Here is a 19613-nt window from a genome sequence, read left to right as displayed (position 1 = left end):
AAAACACTGGAGGTGGGCCCAAGTCCCTGACGGGCTACCCATCAGCCATGTGGCCTCAGCTGTGTGGTCCTCCAATTTCTCTTCTCTGAAACAGAGGTGATAACATGAGCTCTCAGGTGCTCCTAGGGCTCACATGAAAAAATGCAGTTGAATAGGCTGAGTTAAGTGTTAATTGCTAAATAAATGTAAAGTATTATTAATCATTAGCTTTCAAATGGTTTGAGGAGGGAGGAGAAACTGTTATCGTCTTTTGTATCTCTTTTCTACCTGATAGGTGAAGAGCGCCTTACAATTTTTTACTGTGGATAAATACACATGAAGTACATATTGAGACAGTTTTTCACAGAGGGGAAGGGAGGTGAGCTGATAGTTTTTAATCAGCCTGTGTTTAGTCTGGAAACTTCAACTATCTTCTATCAGCGTCTCTCCCTTTTCCCCCTCTCTTCTCCTCTTTGTCTGATCTGACTCCCTCTCTCCCCTCTCCTCTCCCCGTCCTCCCCTCCTCCTCTCTTCCACTCTCCCCCTCCCCCTCCTCCTCCTTTATTCCATCTTTCTCCCTGCTTTTCCCTTCCTTCACCTCCTCTAAAACCAACCCTCAGACTGGAAATCAGGAGGAAGCTCTATACACCCCCTGCCTCCCCCGACCCACCGCCACCACCACCACTGAAGCCAAGGCTTCCACCTTGGTCCTTGCACCCACACCATTCATTTTAGGATTTCAGGAACAAATATTCACCTCCTTGGGGGAAAAGATAACAAGGCACCACACTGATTCCCAGATGCCTGAAATTCCACTGATAACCACAGCTGTGTTCCTTCAGCTCCAGTCTTTTTCTAAATATCAAATATACGTTTGTCTCTGAGGAGACAGCGAAATGAATCATTTAGCAGCTCAGAGTGAATTTGGTTTTCCTTTTCCAAAGACCTCATAAAGGCCGTTGGCTGGAGAGATTCTGGGGTCAGGCTAGTATGGGAAGGCAAAATAGAAAAGTCCCCGGGTTTACAGCCAGGGCGCCTGAGGGGCTGATGGGGTGGGGGAGGGGCTGCCTCTGCCTCCACTGCTGCTGCTCCCCAACCGGGGCGCTCTCTGCCTTCCCTCGGTCTGCAGGAAAAACCTGTCTGTCTCCAGAACTAGCTTAGGCCCACTTACTCCTCAGGGTCTTCCTTAACCACTCTTGTCAGAAATGATTGATTTTCCAGTAATCACACAATGTGGTTACTTCTCCTGGGTGTGATCATGATGTTGAAATATAGCAGCAAAAATCTGTGACAAAACATATCTGTATATATATATCGAATCTGAGTCTCCTGCATTGCAGGCAGATTCTTCACCATCTGAGCCACCAGGGAAGCACCCCTCCCCGCTCCACCAAAAAAATAAAGACTAGTGTCCGTGCATGCTAAGTCGCTTCAGTCGTGTCCTACTCTTTGAGATCCTATGGACTGTAGCCCACCAGGCTCCTCTGCCCATGGGATTCTCCAGGCAAGAGTACTGGAGTGGGTTGCCATTTCCTTCTCCAGGGGATCTTCCCAACCCAGGGATCAAACCCTTGTCTCCAGCATCCCCTGCATTGGCAGCCGGGTTCCTTACCCCTAGCGCCACCCAGGAATCCCATCTGTATATATCCATACATATCGCACAGAGTCGGACACGACTGAAGTGACTTAGTAGTAGTAGTAGTATATATGGAGAGAGAGTGAACAAATATGGCCAAACATTAAGTTATCTAGCAAAATAACTTTCAAACTCCTCACAATTCTGCTTCACCTCCTTGGCATGTTTTCTTCGTTTTCTTTTTCGTACAACTATTAATAATGACCATTTGTTGAGTATGTACTGTACATCCTGTGCCAGTGTCAGACACTTGATAAACATCTTAATAATCCTTACAATCGTCTTTCATGATTGATGTTTTTATACTCATTCAGAGAAAAGACTCAGAGAAGTCAGGGAGTTAATTGGTCTTAGAGCAAATTAAGTCCACACCACATCCATCTGACTCCAAACTCATGGTCTTTCTATTAAATCTTGAACTGCATACAGTGTTCCAGAAACAGTCTGGAAAATACATTCCTACGTGTGCACACATACACGCACCCCTACCCCTACAGAATTTTACATATATATTAGTCTAGAAATTGAAGGCCTTTGGGTGAGTCACTTTTCTCCAAGCCTTGATTTCTTGATCTATAAGAGAAGTTTAAAATTCCCCAAATCCGGACTTCCCTGGTGGCACAGTGGATAAGAATCCGCCTGCCGATGAAGGGAAGATTCCAGATACCAAGGATGAGCTAAGCCCATGAGCCACAACTACTGAAGTCCACACAGAGACTGAGTCTGTGCTCTGAAACAAGAGAAACCACAGCATTGAGAAGCCCACATACCACTAGAGAGTAGCTGCCATTTCTCTCCACAACTAGAGAAAGCCTAAGTGAAGCAGTGGAGACCCAGCACAGCCAAAAATAAATTATTTTAAAAAATAAAATTTCCAAAATCCTTTGTATTTTTCTGAATGACATTTGATGATTTTGGTTTTCCTGAGGCTTTCTTGAATATTCCCTGTAAAGCAAAACACAAGGAAACTTTCCTCCCACTTCGGAAATTGAACAGGTCCATTGAAAAGAGTGTAACCACTGAGTGGAAGGCGGATGCTTGCACCTCTCCCTCGCCCTTCACGGGTGCCCCACTGTACATTAAATAGTGCCAATGGCTCAGCTCCTGCGCGTAACTTCAGACAGTAACTGCTACGGCTCTCTATGTTACTTGTAAACAGTATGTCTACGCAGCCTGATAATCAACAATTCAGTTCTAAAACAGGACCCAGAAAGCACTATGGCCTCTCCTAGGGGCCCTGGGGGAACGTGGGGTGTCAGAGTTAATGATGGCAGCGCTAGAGGATCCATTCTTTGGAGGGAATAGCATGCAGACCCTGGGCAACTTGTGCCTCATAGGCATTCAGTAAATATTTGAGAAGGAGAAAGTTCTCTGCTAGGGAAATAAGAGAGAAATAAGATATTTTATATGCAGATCCTAGTTTCTATTAAAAGTTACCCTGGGCAGACTTATTTGGTGGAATAGTGGCTAAGACTCTGCCCTCCCAATGCAGGGGGCCTTGGTTTGATCCCTGGTCAGGAAACCAGATCCCACACGCCACAACTAAGAGTTCAAAGGCCACAACTAAGACCCAGCACAGCCAAATAAATTGTGTGCTGTGCTCAGTCATGTCCAACTCTTTGTGACTGCTTGTACTGTAGCCCACCAGGCTTCTCTGTCCATGGGATGCTTGTACTGTAGCCCACCAGGCTTCTCTGTCCATGGGATTCTCCAGGCAAGAGTACTGGAGTGAGTTGGCATTTCCTACTCCAAGGGATGTTCCCAATGTGGGGTTCTTAACCCATGTCTCTTGCATCTCCTGGGTTGGCAGGTGGATTATTTACCACTGCACCACCTGGGAAGCCCATTAAAATACATAAATAAATAAATAGAAATAAATATATTTTTTGAAAAAGTTACCCTGGGCCATTTGTCTTTTTGCATCCATAAAAGCAAGCTAGGTTACCAGTGGCCTTAGGGGAGGGAGCCATCTTAAAAAACTCAGCCAGGATTCTTGATCCTGCCACATCTGCTCGAACCGACAATGTGATCCAAAAATTGGGCCTCAATATGTGAGGGAAAGTCAGTGCAAGAAAATTATAGGTCTCACTTATTTGGACTAAGTGAGCCTCCATAAAACGATCATCCAAGGCGTCTATTTGACCACCAAAACAAGGCCAGTTCTTTGGACATAACATTTTTAGAAAGATTTCGACTATGAATATTTCATGACAAACGTAGACAGCATATTAAAAAGCAAAGACATCGCTTTACTGACAAAGGTTTATATAGTCAAAGCCATGGTTTTTCCAACAGTCATGTACAGATGTGAGAGTTGAACCATAAAGAAGGCTGAGCCCCAAAGAACTGATTGATGCTTTCAAATTGTGGTGCTGGAGAAGACTCTTGAGAGTCCCTTCAACTGCAAGGAGGTCAAACCAGTCAATCTTAAAAGAAATCAACCCTGAATACTCATTGGAAAGACTGATGCTGAAACTGAAGCTCCACTACTTTGGCCACTTGATGCAAAGAGCCAATTCATTGGAAAAGACCCTGATGCTGGGAAAGATTGAGGGCAGGAGGAGAGCGGGACAACAGAGGATGAGATGGTTGGATGGCATCACTGACCCAATGGACATGAGTTTGAGCAAACTCTGGGAGATGGGGAAGAACAGAGAAGCCTGGCGTGCTGCAGTCCACGGGGTCACAGAGTCAGACACGACTTAGCCACTGAACAACAAGCCTCTCTCCAGCTTCCCAGGTGACTCAGTGGTAAAGAATCTGCCTGCCAAGCAGGAGACTCATGTTTGATCCCTAGGTTAGGAAGATCCCCTGGAGAAGGAAATGGCAACCCACTCCAGTATTCTTGCCTGGGAAATCCCATGGACAGAGGAGCCTGGCGGGCTATGGTCCATGAGCTGCAAAGAGTTGGACATGACTGAATGATTAAGCAGCAGTAGCAGCAAGGTCTTTCTCAATGAAAGTGAACCCTTCAGTGCCCAGGGAACCCAAGGCTGGCCCCTGGGGGTTAAATTGCCCCTTCTTGCTCACCTGCCAAGCAGCAGACACATATTCAGCAGCCCCCATGAGCACTGCCAAGCCTGGAGGTTGTAAGGAGAGCCCAGGCACTTTGCATGTAGACTTCAGGAGTTTGAGTTAAAAAGCACAGAAGTACCTGAGAACTCTGCAGGGATTCTCGGGACCTGAGGTTCAGGGAAGACTAGAGGTGAATACACCCTGATCCTGAGGCTCCTTGCCTTGGTGAAACCATTTGTGATTCATGGAGTGGCCTGGCCCTGCACTGCTGTGTTAATTCTGGGTGTGGTATAAATAGAACTTGGTGCTCTGGCAAAGCACACCACCCACCACTGTGTTCCTTTCCTTTGAGGACATCAACCAAATCTGAGCCTCTGATTCCCTCTAGTGGCTTAAATCGGCAACTTTCCTAGCTGATTCTTTGCATTTAATGATTCAAAATATATTGAGTGCCTACTGTATGCACTAAATTGGTGCTGGGTTCTCTAGCTTTGCCAGGGGTGCTTCATCTGAACACTGTCCTGTCCAGTGGAAAGTGATCAGAGATGGAAGCCAGAGCTCCTCCATAGAAGCTTAGCTTAGTACAGGGCAAACCGACTCTGCTTTATGGGAAGTGAAGGAGGATAGGTTTTATATGGGTTAGTTCTGCCACTAAATGAGTTGTAGGACCTTGGGCCAACTCCTTTATCCCCAGACCTCAGTTTGCTCATTAATAAAATCAGTGCATGGGTTAGATTCAAATCCATCCAATACGTATTTATTGAGCACCTGCAGCATGTGAGAACCTGACTGAGTGCTCTGGGCATGCAGTGGTAATAGAACTTAATCTCAAGGTGCTTAGAGGCAACTGGAAGAACCAGACACTCAGGAAGCCACATGAAACCAAGGGTATGAGTAGTTTAGCATGGCTGTTAGGGTGAGCTTTGCAGGGAGACAGATCTGGATAGAGCCTTGCGCTGACACTTCCTAGCTGTGTGATACTGGGCAAGTTGGTGGAATTCCTGGTGATCTAGCAGTTCGGACCCCACACTTCCACTGCTGGGGGCCTTGGTTCCATTCCTGGTCAGGGAACTGAGCTCCCACAAGCCAAAAAAACAAAAAAAAATTTGTTGCTGACACAATACCATTTCTGGAAATAGATGAAAGTTAAAGAAAGTAGAACTGAATTCCCATTGGCCAGAGGAATACTGGACGGATGAAGGGGCAGGATGCAAATGTGGTAGCTTGGAATTTCGCTTTGGGTAGAAAGTGCTGCTTCCTGTTGTGCAGCCATATGATATGAAACTATGGAGAATGAAGATGGAAGCTGGGGGAGGAGGAGACTGTGAGTCCCTTGAGGGAGCAGGGGCTGCCCCAAGAGCCCGCTTGTTCCTGGAGGCACGGCTGCACTTGCTGAGAGTTCTGTGAGGGTGGCCGGACTTCAAGGCTCTGAGGCATGAACCACATCTGGAGCCTGTGCTGGAAGGAGGCTAACCCTGTCCTCCTTGTTAGTTTCCTCCATCCTTTCAGAAGCCTTTGTTAGTAGGGGAAAGAAAGATCAAAAAACAAAGTTGTTTTTAACTTGAGTGATTTCATTGTTTCTAAAAACCCTGGAGGGTAGGGAAGGTGGGCATTACCAAGAGTGTAATTTGCGCGGGTATGGAAGATATGATGAATTCAGTTAATGGAGGAGCCAGTGTGAGACCAGGGTCTTCCAGTACTTCTGGACCAGGGTCCCTCCAACACCTTGACGTGCCTCTTGCCCACAGAAACATCCAGTAATTATTAGCTGTAGTATTTGTTTCCTGCACCCCGTCATCCAGTTTCTGCACGACTCATTGGAGGTTTTCCTCTTCCAGTTTCCTACTACGTTGGAACCTTGGGGACTCACACTGAGATCAAGAAAGTGGCAGAGGAGAAGGTCACTCTGCCCTGTCACCATCAGCTGGGGCTCCCAGAAAAAGACACCCTGGATATCGAATGGCTGCTCACTGATCGTGAAGGGAACCAAAAAGTGGTGAGTGTGTGTCTGACTGGAGTCTCGCTCCCTTTTCCCCTGTCCTCCTCCACCTTGCCTTAGTCCTGCATCTTTCTCATTGTGTAAGAAAGTTCTAGAATTGCTTTCTCATCTGGTTTAGAGTTGGAAGACTCTAGATACAATACTATAACAAGAAAGGATACTGGGTTGTGAGGATAAGAGATTCTGTTTGGGGGCGAGCAAGAACTACAAGAATCTATCATTTTTCCAAGGAGGGAATCTACATTAGTGGCGTCTTTCCTATGAGGGGGACAAGGATCCAGTAGCTTGATCACCTAGTCTAGTGGGCCAGAACCATACCTGTCCTGAGAAGTCTGCTCCTCTTCCTCCTCTGAAACCATCACCACCTGCTGGTGCTTAAACTTTGCACGGGCATGACTTCTGAACTCTACGATTGTGCGAAGTGATAAACAACATAGAATACAGAGAAATAAAGAGGAGATGAATGGAAACGGTTAAAACGTATAGTTGGATGAGCAAAAGAACTGATACTGATTCTACAGCTGGAAAATAAAGGAGCTGGCCCTGGGTTTGCAGTGCTGAGGTTTGGAAGGGTCACCAGGGTGGCCCATTGGTTTTCATAAGCTTCTGGCAGTATAAACCTAACCCTAACCCTAATTCTGTTTGGGGGCGAGCAAGAACTATAAGACTCTATCGTTTGCCCAAGAAGAGAATTTACACTAGTGGCATCTTTCCTATGAGAGGGACAAGGATGCAGTATCTTGATCACCTAGTCTAGTGGGCCAGAGCCACATCTGGAAGACTCTTGAGAGTCCGTTGGACAGCAGGGAGATCCAACCAGTCCATCCTAAAGGAAATCAGTCCTAAGTATTCATTGGAAGGACTGATGCTGAAGCTGAAACTCCAATACTTTGGCCAGATGATGTGAAGAACTGACTTTTCTGAAAAGACTCTGATGCTGGGAAAGAGTGAGGGCAGGAGGAGAAGGGGATGACAGAGGGTGAGATGGTTGGGTGGCATCACTGACTCGATGGACGTAAGTCTGAGTAGGCTCCGGGAGCTGGTGATGCACAGGGAGTCCTGGCGTGCTGCGGTCCATGGGGTTGCAAAGAGTCAGACACAGCTGAGCAACTGAACTGAACTGGCAGTATAAACAGATCTGTCACACTCTGCTCCTGATGACCTCCTGGCATGACATTCATTAGAGAATGAGAACTAGGTAACCTGCTGTTACCATCCTTTCTGCCTCGGCTGCACTCAACCACTGTACCTTGGCTCAACCTAGGTTTTCTGGCATAACTATTCTTCAGTAGCCCTTGTGTATGTTTGTGCGTGCTCACTTGTATCTACTCTTTGTGACCCCGTTGGACTGAAGCCCACCAGAATCCTCTGTCCATGAAGTGGGTTGCCATTTCTTACTCTAGGGGATCTTCCCAATCCAGAGATTGAATTAACAGCCTTTACCCACTCTCCTTTTTTTTTCCCCAACATCATAGGCTGGCTTTTATTTTGTGGTATTTTTTTTACACAAGTGTTTTATTTATTTATAGATTTTTAAACTTTTATATTATATTGGAGTACAGTTGATTAACAATAATGTGTTAGATTCAAGTGTACAATGAAGTGATTCAGTTATCCATACACATGTATCTATTCTTTTTCAAATTCTTTTCCCAATTAGGCTGTTTCAGACTATTGAGCAGAGTTCCCTGTGCTATACAGTAGGTCCTTGATGGTTATCTATTTTAAATATAACAGGGTGTACACGCCCATCCCAAACCCCCTAACTATTCCTCTCTCCACCCTTCCCCCTATTGACTTATTTTTAAAACTCTTTGTTGAAAGTTTTGTGGTTAAAAAAACAAACTACATCCTACGGAAGCTGATTTTAGACTTTCCTTCTTTTTCAGAACTTTACTTCTTTCCCTACTAAAAAGGATAAAGTTGTCCTTTCCTCTCTGATGTCTATGCTACTAATTTTATAAGGTGGTTTATGCAGAGGGAAGCTAAGGTTTTCACTGAAAATAAAGTTTAAGATCACAGTTGGAATTGAACTTGCTTACAGAGCTGCCTACATCACCTTGTTATTTTGATACTGCTTGTCATTCTCTTCTCCTAGTGCACCATTCTGAGACTCAGTCTGTTCTCTCTAGAGCAAGGTCACCTTAACCTGAGCATGTTTATTCCAACAGTTTCATAAGCAGTCCCAGACCTGATACTCTCAGTTCTGAATCAAGTAAATAAGTGCCCATGTTCCTCTAATAAAAATCCAAGAATGACATTATTTATCTAACTATCACCCAAGTGGTTTCATTTAAACTAAAGGAAAAAAAGTTACTTGGTTTTATAGCCAGGTGAATATAAGGATTGATTTAAAAGGGCTACTGAAGGACTTGCCTGGTGGTCCAGTGGTTAAGACTCCCCCTTCCAATGCAGGGTCTCGGGGTTCAATCCTTGGTCCAGGAACTAAGGTGCTATGGGGTGCAGCCAAAAACTAAATAACATAAGGAAGGCCACTGATACAGCTTCTGTCCTCACCCTAATAAGCAGGCACAGTTCCCTACTTATCTTCAGTGAATGTTCTAGAGAAAGAATTGCCATTTATTCACTCATTCAGAAGGCATGATTTTTTTTTTCCCGAGCCATGTGGCATGAGGGATCTTAGTTCCTCCACCAAGGGTTGAACCCATGCTTCCTGCACTGGGAGCCTGAAATCTTAACCACTGAACCGCCAAGGAAGTCCAGATGGCATGAATTTATTTTGCACTTACTGTATGCCATGGTAGGCGCTGGGGTATAGCAGTAAAGAAAAAATTAGAATCTCTGCCTTCTAGGAGCTTAAATAAAATAACATTTAATAATTTTTTTTTATTATTTAAGTACAGAACAATAAATACCAGCTACAGGCCAGGCACAAATCTGTTTAGCACATATTGTCTTATTTAACTTACTGCTCATAACCAGGATTATCGGTACCATTTTACAGATAAGGAACTGAGGCATGTACACACACAAAGTGAGAAAATTGCTTAAAGCCACCCATTTTTGAAATTGGGCACTCTGATATTGGTAGCTAAACTATTAACCACTAGCTGTGTTATCTTCATAAATAATTAGAAATTAGTCAATTAGTGCTGCTATATTGGAAATAAGGAAAACATGGGGAGAAAAATTATTCCAGCAGATTAATTATGCAAAGACCCTGGTGCTGCAAAAAGCTTGGCACTATTGGAAGTTCTGAAAGATTAAAAATCAATTTAGTTGGGACTTCCCTGTTGGTCCAGTGGCTAAGACTCTGCCCTCCCAAGGCAGGGGTCCCGGGTTCCATTCCTAGTCAGGGAACTAAATCCCACATGCTGCAACTAAAGATCCCCAGTGCCACAACTAAAGAAATTCTGCATGCTGAAACTAACAACCTGAAGCAGCCACGTAAATAAATCAATATTTTATAAAAACTGATTTAGTTAAATTTAATAAATATTGGATTTCCAATATACACACACACTCTCTCATGAAGGAGCTACTTGAAGAGATACCTATCGAGACTGAGATAAGCAGGATGTTCTAAAGGAGAGCAGAGGAGGAGCCGCTGGCTGAGAGTCCTTGGGGAGAGGTCGAGGTGTGCTTCTGGTAAGAAGGCACAGTTGATTTGCACGTTTATAGAAGGCACTGCCCTCAGGAAATCACAAGAGCAAAGACACAGGCGGGCCCATTCTGGAACTTCTAAGCGGCTGATCCAAGTAGAGTGCAAGTTTCAGCTTGTGGGGTTGCAGGACCAGAAAATGAAAGGTCTTGTCTACCATACCAGGGAGCTGAGAATTCTTCTTATAATGTCATGGTGTTCTTGAAGGATTTTCACAGTGAAAAGGGCATCTTTGTGTCTTAGAGCAAGCACTCTGGCACTCTGTGAGGCACACTGATTTAAAGAGGACTCAAGTAGAAGAATCAAGATTAGTTGAATAGTTTCCAACTATACAATAAGGGCTTAAAGTACAGTCATGGGTGGCTGGGATGCTAAGCAATGGGTGAAGCTTCCTGAGCTGGTTAATTGCCAGGGTATTGGGAGTGAGAGTGAGGGGAACTGAGAAAGAATATACAGGAAGGGTTGGAACAGACGTGTTGCTTGTTTTTCTTTCCATCACGCCTCTCAGCTTATGGGATCTTAGTTCCCCAACGAGGGATCAAACCTGTGCCCACTGAGTGGAAGCTCAAAGTCCTAACCACGGAACTGCCAGGGAAGACCTGGATGAGGTGCTTAAAATAGGCTAGCCAATGACCGAGATCCCAAGGTTAGCTTTGCGCTTTAATCTGAGCAGAAATGTTGCATCCCTCTTATCTAGGACCCTCAGATATGCAGGAAACATTTAAGGGTGGGTAGGCAGCCTCAGGAATATTTGAATTTCATCCTAGACAGTAGAGTCACTAGGATTCTGGAGCATTCCTCCTGGTTCTAGGATGGAAACTTGGTTGAATTTCCAAAGTAAGAGTGCTCAGAAGAAGAGTCAGGAACTCACAACACACACTTTTCCCCTGTATTTTTCAAATGGAAAAATTAGGACAGAGATGCTCAATTTTCCATGCCAACTATCTTGGCCACTCTTTCACCCTTTCCCCTTTCTCTTTGGCTTTGAGCAAGGAAAATCTTGATCTAAAATACAGAGAGAGGGACTTACATCCATCTCCTTCAGGGCATTTCACAACTGCTACGTAGGACCTGATGCAGCAGAGCAACTGCCAGAAGGTTGAGCTGATTCATCTGTTCCATCTGAGTCCTAACGAATTGTCCTGCCTCGTCTCCCTAAAAACACATCTGGAGCAGGATACCAGGAATGTCATGAGACACAGTCCCACAACAGCTGTAATTCATATATTTAATCTGTTTGCAGAAGAGTTAGATTTATATTCACTGTTCCCCCATCACACTCCTATTGACCCTTGGCTTAGTCTCAGCATTATGTTTCTTAGAATTAAGAACAAAATAAAACAGAGAGGCACACTAGCATCTGATATTCAAGGTATGTCTGGGGAGAAAAAAAAAAGCCAAATTGCAAGGCTGTAGCTGAACCCCAACCCTGTCAAAAGTGTTTTGAAATTCTCATATGAAATAAGGGTCATTTAATTATATTAAGATTATTTTGAAGTTGTATACACTTGGCTTTCCAAAGATGTTAAATATTTACCTGTAGTTATCTCTTTTTTCTTCATTTAATATTAGGACAGGAACTTCCCCAGTAGTCCAGTGGTTAAGAATCAATGCTCCCATTGCAGGGGGCATGGGTTCAAGCCCCAGTTGTGGAAGATCCCATATGTTGCAGGGTGTGGTCAAATATATATTTGTGCTCAGTCGCTTCAGTCATGTCCGACTCTTTGTGACCCTATGGACTGTAGCCCACCAGGCTCCTCAGTCCATGAAATTCTCCAGGCAAGAACACTGGAGTGGGTTGCCATACTCTCCTCCAGGGGATCTTCCTGACCCAGGGATTGAACCCGAGTCTCCTGTGGCTCCCGCACTGCAGGTGGATTCTTTACTGCTGAGCCACCGGGGAAGTCTATATGTCATATATATATGTGACATACATATGACAGGAACTAGAGGAAAGGGAGGGAAAAGCAATACACCAGGAAAGCCCATATACACAGAAGGTGACCCTCATGCTTGATCTTAAGACCTATAGAGGTGGTGTTTACATGAAAATGAAAGGCATTTCAGGAGAAAACTTTATGATCCAAGACAAAGACACATCAGAGGACACTGTTCAAAAGCACAGGACTCGAGTTTGGGGATTAGGCTATTCAGAGATCTGAGGGCAGGGGCCAAAGCTGAGTTGTGATCCAGGCGGCACTGGCCTTAGGGGCCACATTCACAGGGTCAAGCTGTGGACCACAGCTTGAAACAGACCATGTGAGGGAACCAGTGGAGGTTTTTAGCCAGGGGAGCTTCCCTATACAAATGAATAGAACGCATGGGCTGAAAAACTTGGAAACCTTAGGGACTTCCTAGAACCCAGAATCCATCTGATAAAAATGATCGTGAGGGCTTCCTATCTCATTCCCCCCAAAATCCTGTGAAGTAGCTTGTCCCTGTGTGACAGCTGAGAACCTTGGGGATTAGCCAAGTTCATTAGCTGAACCAAGGCACACAGCAAGTGGAGGAGCTCCCTTTTGAGTACAGAAGACTACTGACTTCCCAGCCAGCTCTCTCCATCACTGTCCCTGGTATAGTGTTTTTCAAAATTAGGACTCAGTAATGGATCATAAGGAATCAGATTTTTTTTCTTTTTAAACTTTTGCTTACGCTGGGTCTTCATGGCTGCACGCAGGCTTTCTCTAGTTGAGGTGATCGGGAGTTACTCTTTGTCGTGATGCATGGGCCTTTCACTGCGGTGGCTTCTTTGTTGTGGACTATAGCCTCTAGGCGCACAGGCTTCAGCAGCTGCAGTACTTGGACTCTAGAGCCCAGGCTGAGTAGTTGTGGCACACAGGCTTAGTTGCTCCCAGACTTGTGGAATCTTCCCGGACCGGGGATTGAACCCATGTCCCTTGCATTGGCAGGCAGATTCTTAACCACTGGTGGGGTTAGTCGCTGAGTTGTATCCAACTCTTGTGACCCCATGGACTGTAGCCCACCAGGCCCCTCTGTCCATGGGGTTTCCCAGGCAAGAATACTGGAGTGGGTTGCCATTTCCTTCTCCAGGGGATCTTCCCAACCCAGGGATTGAACCTGTGTCTCCTGCATTGCAGGTAGATTCTTTACCATCTGAGCCATCAGGGAAGCCCAATTTGTGCTGTAAATCTAAATGATCATCATCAGAAGGAAATCTGCCCTTGCTCAAAAGCTGTCCTTTAAATTTAAATCTTGTTATAAGCCTGGGAGGTCGGTAAGGTAAGGATTGTTACAATAGTTCTTTCAATGCATGAGGAAAATTAGACCTCTCCGATTGCATAGGAACCTGGAATGTCAGGTCCATGAATCAAGGCAAATTGGAAGTGGTCAAACAAGAGATGGCAAGGATGAATGTCGACATTCTAGGTATCAGCAAACTAAAATGGACTGGAATGGGTGAATGTAACTCAGATGACCATTATATCTACTACTGAGGGCAGGAATCCCTCAGAAGAAATGGAGTAGCCATCATGGTCAACAAAAGAGTCCGAAATGCACTACTTGGATGCAATCTCAAAAATGACAGAATGATCTCTGTTCGTCTCCAAGGCAAACCATTCAATATCACAGTTATCCAAGTCTATGCCCCAACCAGTAACGCTGAAGAAGCTGAAGTTGAACGGTTTTATGAAGACCTACAAGACCTTATAGAACTAACACCCAAAAAAGATGTCCTTTTCATTATAGGGGACTGGAATGCAAAAGTAGGAAGTCAAGAAACACCTGGAGTAACAGGCAAATTTGGCCTTGGAATGTGGAATGAAGCAGGGCAAAGACTAATAGAGTTTTGCCAAGAAAATGCACTGGTCATAGCAAACACCCTCTTCCAACAACAAAGGAGAAGACTCTACACATGGACATCACCAGATGGTCAACACCGAAATCAGGTTGATTATATTCTTTGCAGCCAAAGATGGAGAAGCTCTATACAGTCAACAGAAACAAGACCAGGAGCTGACTGTGGCTCAGACCATGAACTCCTTATTACCAAATTCAGACTTAAATTGAGGAAAGTAGGGAAAACCGCTAGACCATTCAGGTATGACCTAAATCAAATCCCTTATGACTATACAGTGGAAGTGAGAAATAGATTTAAGGGACTAGATCTGATACATAGAGTGCCTGATGAACTATGGACAGAGGTTCGTGACATTGTGCAGGAGACAGGGATCAAGACCATCCCCACGGAAAAGAAATGCCAAAAAGCAAAATGGCTGTCTAGGGAGGCCTGACAAATAGCTGTGAAAAGAAGAGAGGCGAAAAGCAAAGGAGAAAAGGAAAGATATAAGCATCTGAATGCAAAGTTCCAAAGAATAGCAAGAAGAGATAAGAAAGCCTTCCTAAGTGAGCAATGCAAAGAAATAGAGGAAAAGAACAGAATGGGAAAGACTAGAGATCTCTTCAAGAAAATTAGAGATACCAAGGGAACATTTCATGCAAAGATGGGCTCGATAAAGGACAGAAATGGTATGGACCTAACAGAAGCAGAAGATATTAAGAAGAGGTGGCAAGAATACACGGAAGTACTGTACAAAAAAGATCTTCACGACCCAGATAATATGATGGTGTGATCACTCATCTAGAGCCAGACATGCTGGAATGTGAAGTCAAGTGGGCCTTAGAAAGCATCACTATGAACAAAGCTAGTGGAGGGGATGGAATTCCAATTGAGCTGTTTCAAATCCTGAAAGATGATGCTGTGAAAGTGCTGCACTCAATATGCCAGCAAATTTGGAAAACTCAGCAATGGCCACAGGACTGGAAAAGGTCAGTTTTCATCCCAATCCCTAAGAAAGGCAATGCCAAAGAATGCTCAAACTACCGCACAATTGCACTCATCTCACATGCTAGTAAAGTAATGCTCAAAATTCTCCAAGCCAGGCTTCAGCAATACATGAACCGTGAACTCCCTGACGTTCAAGCTGGATTTAGAAAAGGCAGATGAACCACAGATCAAATTGCCAACATCCGCTGGATCATGGAAAAAGCAAGAGAGTTCCAGAAAAACACCTATTTCTGCTTTATTGACTATGCCAAAGCCTTTGACTGTGTTGATCACAATAAACTGGAAAATTCTGAAAGAGATGGGAATACCAGACCACCTGACCTGCCTCTTGAGAAATCTGTATGCAGGTCAGGAAGCAACAGTTAGAACTGGACATGGAACAACAGACTGGTTCCAAATAGGAAAAGGAGTACGTCAAGGCTGTATATTGTCACCTTGCTTATTTAACTTCTATGCAGAGTACATCATGAGAAATGCTGGGCTGGAAGAAACACAAGCTGGAATCAAGATTGCTGGGAGAAATATCAATAACCTCAGATATGCAGATGACACCACCCTTATGGCAGAAAGTGAAGAGGAACTAAAAAGCCTCTTGATGAAAGTGAAAGAGGAGAGTGAAAAAGTTGGCCTAAAGCTCAACATTCAGAAAACGAAGATCATGGCATCCGGTTCCATCACTTCATGGGAAATCGATGGGGAAACAGTGGAAACAGTGTCAGACTTTATTTTTTTGGGCTCCAGAATCACTGCAGATGGTGACTGCAGCCATGAAATTAAAAGACGCTTACTCCTTGGAAGAAAAGTTATGACTAACCTAGATAGCATATTCAAAAGCAGAGACATTACTTTGCCGACTAAGGTCCATGTAGTCAAGGCTATGGTTTTTCCTGTGGTCATGTATGGATGTGAGAGTTGGACTGTGAAGAAGGCTGAGTGCCGAAGAATGGATGCGTTTGTCCTGTGGTGTTGGAGAAGACTCTTGAGAGTCCCTTGAACTGCAAGGAGACCCAACCAGTCCATTCTGAAGGAGATCAACCCTGGGATTTCTTTGGAAGATTGATGCTAAAGCTGAAACTCCAGTACTTTGGCCACCTCAGGCGAAGAGTTGACTCATTGGAAAAAACTCTGATGCTGGGAGGGATTGGGGGCAGGAGGAGAAGGGGACGACCGAGGATGAGATGGCTGGATGGCATCACGGACTCGATGGACGTGAGTCTGAGTGAACTCCGGGAGATGGTGATGAACAGGGAGGCCTGGCGTGCTGCGATTCATGGGGTCGCAAAGAGTCGGACACGACTGAGCAACTGAACTGAACTGAACTGAACTGTCTCTAGAAAACTTGGATTCTAAACCTTTCAGACTTTCAACAGTGAAGGCTTTGCCTAAGATGAATGAATTTCAGAGTTCAGATGTGAACCCAAGCTTCCCAGAGTTAAAGCCCTTTGCCCCTCCCCCATGGCTTGCAGGTTCTTTGGCAAAGAATGTAGGCATTCAAGATAAAACCTCTGCCTGGGAGTAAATACCGGACCTTCGATGGAAATCATGCAGTTCCTGTACTTTCCAAAATGTTCCTCAGCTTGAAGACAGTGTTCAGGAGACCCCTCGCTAGGGGCTAAGTTGTGGGGTGGGGGTGGAAGTTTTCAAGCTGGGGTGGGGAGACAGCCTCTACTGGAGTGAGAAGGAGAATTAGCTCTCCTGTAGGCAGGTTCCCTGCCCCAGTGCTCCAGGGCCTCCTACAGGTCTGCGGTCACCCTGAGTTCACCAGTGACTCACTGAGTCTCTAGTCACAGGCCCAGCCCTACCCATGGATGACAACTCCTCTTCCTCCTACCCTCTCTTCACTCTCCTAAAAATTCTCTAACTGACCATGCTTGCCAACTTGCTCTATGTTTTTTTGGCTGTGCTGCTTGGCTTGCAAGATCTTAGTTCCCCAAGCAGGGATCAAACCCATGTCTTCTGCGGTGGAAACTTGGAGTCTTAACCTCTGGACCACCAGGGAATTCTCCCAGTTTGCTTTAAAAAGTCTTTGCAGAGTTCGCCTCAACCTTAGGGAGAAGCTGGATGGTGCTGTCCTAATGAAGCTGTCCCAATTCCCCCGCCACCCTCATTCCAACAAGAAGGAGACAGTCCCACGTGCTGTTCTCAGTAGCCTTTCAGGTTCTCTAATGTAGAGACTCAGCACGTTGAACCTGCAGACCACACCCTAAGGGAGGCAGCCTAGGAGGACAGGGAATGCACTGAAACAGGAAACAGCCTTCAGGGGATCTAATTCCCTCTACTGTCATACTGAAGTGAATTTCTCCCTGCCTGAGCCTGAAAACCTGCCCCTTCCCTGTAATACACCATAGGGAAGTGTCTCCTGAACGTCAGCTTTATGCTTAGAGTCCAAGTTTTCTGGAGATGAATTAGGGTCTAATTTTCCTCGTGTATTAACTCCTGTAGAAATAGAAATTACCTGTGGAATGCTGATAGTGATGTCAAGTTTCCTGTCCGTAGGATGCAGATGGTTCCTGTTTATAGAGATGCAAATGAATTTTGTCCAAAGGAGTATGTAAATCTCTTTAGCCCAATTCTCCTTTGAACTTGTTGGTGACAGCTTTCTGGTTCCATCATAAATGAATGAGTTAAACTTTTTGATATGTGTTTATTCTCTTTGTATATGAGCATCATGATTTTACCTTTTCTTTTTAAAAAAAAGAAAAAGTTGTCCTTTAAAACTGTTGTTGTTGTTTAGTCACTAAGGTGTGATTGACTCTTTTGCGACCTCAAGGAAGGTAGCCCGCCAGGCTCCTCTGTTCATGGGATTCTCCAGGCAAGAATACTGGAGTGGGTTGCCATTTCCTTCTCCAGGGGATTTTCCCCACCCAGGGATTGAACCAGCATCTTCCACATTGTGGGCAAATTCTTTACTGTTGAGGCACCAGGGGAAACTAGGGCAGGAAAAATTATCTTTTTCCCTCTACTCACCTAAGTGTTCAGGGTGGGGCACTGTCAGTTAGATTGAAAAAAGGCAGGTTAACAAGAAAAAAGCACACAGTATTGTGTAAATAACACCTGGGCATACCCAGTGATGAGTAACTCAAAGAGGTGGTTAGAACTAGGGCTCTCTATATTTACCTAATTTAGTAGGGGAAGGGAGGAGTAGAAAGGGCACTTATGGAAGAGCAAATGGACACTTAGAAGAACAGATGGAAGATATACTGGTTTGTGACATAGTCTGAGTGAGATGTCCACCTCTGCTCTCCCAGAAGGGAAGATTAGAGTTGCCCTGGGAAAGAGGATTTAGGGACACTCAGATTCTTTGGGGAGGCTCTGCTTTTAGGCAAATAAAGGATTTCAGGAACTCAAGTGCCCTTAATCCTTATGCATATGCAAAGTGACATATTTGGAGGTGGCATGTCCTGGTCCCCAAATTATAAAACTCATTTCTTTGTATTGTTATCATCTCTAGAATAGTGTCAAGTGTAGAGTATATTTCAATTAGTGTTTATTAAATAAAAGATTACAGGGTTGCAAAACTGGACGACAGACATACATAAAATCAGTATGAGGCTTCCCTGGTGGCTCAATGGTAAAGAATCCACCTGCCAATGGGTTTGGCCCCTGGGCTGGAAAGATCCCACATGCTGAGGAGCAACTAAGCCCGTGTGCCACAAGTACTGAGCCTGTGCTCTAGAGCCTGAGAGCCACAGCTACTGAAGGCTAAGCACCCTAGAGGCCAGGCTCTGCATCAAGAGAAGGCATTCACAATGAGAAGCAACTAGAGGGCAGCCCCCACTCTCCACAACTAGAGTTAAAGCCCACATACCAACAAAGGCCCAGCACAGGCAAAACTAAATAAACAATACACTTATTTTTAAATTAAGTAAATAAAAGAATGGCCTGAAGGATCTCCCAGACAATGCCCAGAATTACAGAAAGGGTATCCAGCAAACTGTCTGCCCAACATCTTGACTTTCACAATTTTTCCTCATGTAAAAATGGTGCCAAGACATGCTATGGATGACAGCAGAGACCATTTTAAGCTTGTGTCATATCAGGGAAGGTTTCATAGGGAGCCTTAACATTAACCTGGGGTTTAAAATAATGAATAGGGATTACTGGGGGCTTCCTAGGGGGCTCAGCGGTAAAGAATCTGCCTGCCAAGCAGGAGACGTGGGGAAGATCCCCTGGAGGAGAGAATGGCATCCCACTCCAGTATTCTTGCCCAGAGAATCCCCATGGACAGAAGAGCCTTTCGGGCTATAGTCCAAGAGGTTGCAAAGAGGTGGACATGACTGAGTGACTAAACAACAACAAAAAGCTTATTGATACATTATTATGTAGGGTAGTTTGGAGAGGACAGACATCTAAGGTGGCCAGACAGCTGGAAGTATAAAGATGGAGCTCAAAAATGTGCTGGTGTCTGGACTTCCCTGTGGTCCAGTGGCTAAGGCTCCACACTCCCAATATAGGGGGCCTAGGTTTGATCCCTAATCAGGGAACTGGATCCCACATGCCACAGCTGAGTGTTTACATGCTGCAACTAAGACCTGGTACAACCAAATAAATAAAT

The 19613-nt window shown here is 44.8% G+C and overlaps 1 protein-coding gene across 1 annotated transcript in view; it reads left to right on the top strand.

Annotated features, from left to right (window-relative positions):
• The first annotated feature begins 315 nt into the window (after nucleotides 1-315).
• Nucleotides 316-19613, top strand: part of CLMP (CXADR like membrane protein) — a 30319-nt gene continuing 11021 nt past the window's right edge. Inside the window, exons 1-2 of the mRNA XM_052653085.1 lie at nucleotides 316-358; nucleotides 6469-6626. Coding sequence (XP_052509045.1) covers nucleotides 316-358; nucleotides 6469-6626 — 201 coding nt within the window. The remainder of the gene's footprint in view (nucleotides 359-6468; nucleotides 6627-19613) is intronic.

The sequence above is a fragment of the Budorcas taxicolor genome, chromosome 15 (genome assembly GCF_023091745.1).
Source record: "Budorcas taxicolor isolate Tak-1 chromosome 15, Takin1.1, whole genome shotgun sequence".
Classification (NCBI taxonomy): domain Eukaryota; kingdom Metazoa; phylum Chordata; class Mammalia; order Artiodactyla; family Bovidae; genus Budorcas; species Budorcas taxicolor.
The sequence above is the reverse complement of the archived record's forward strand: the minus strand, read 5'-3'. Positions and strand labels throughout refer to the sequence as shown.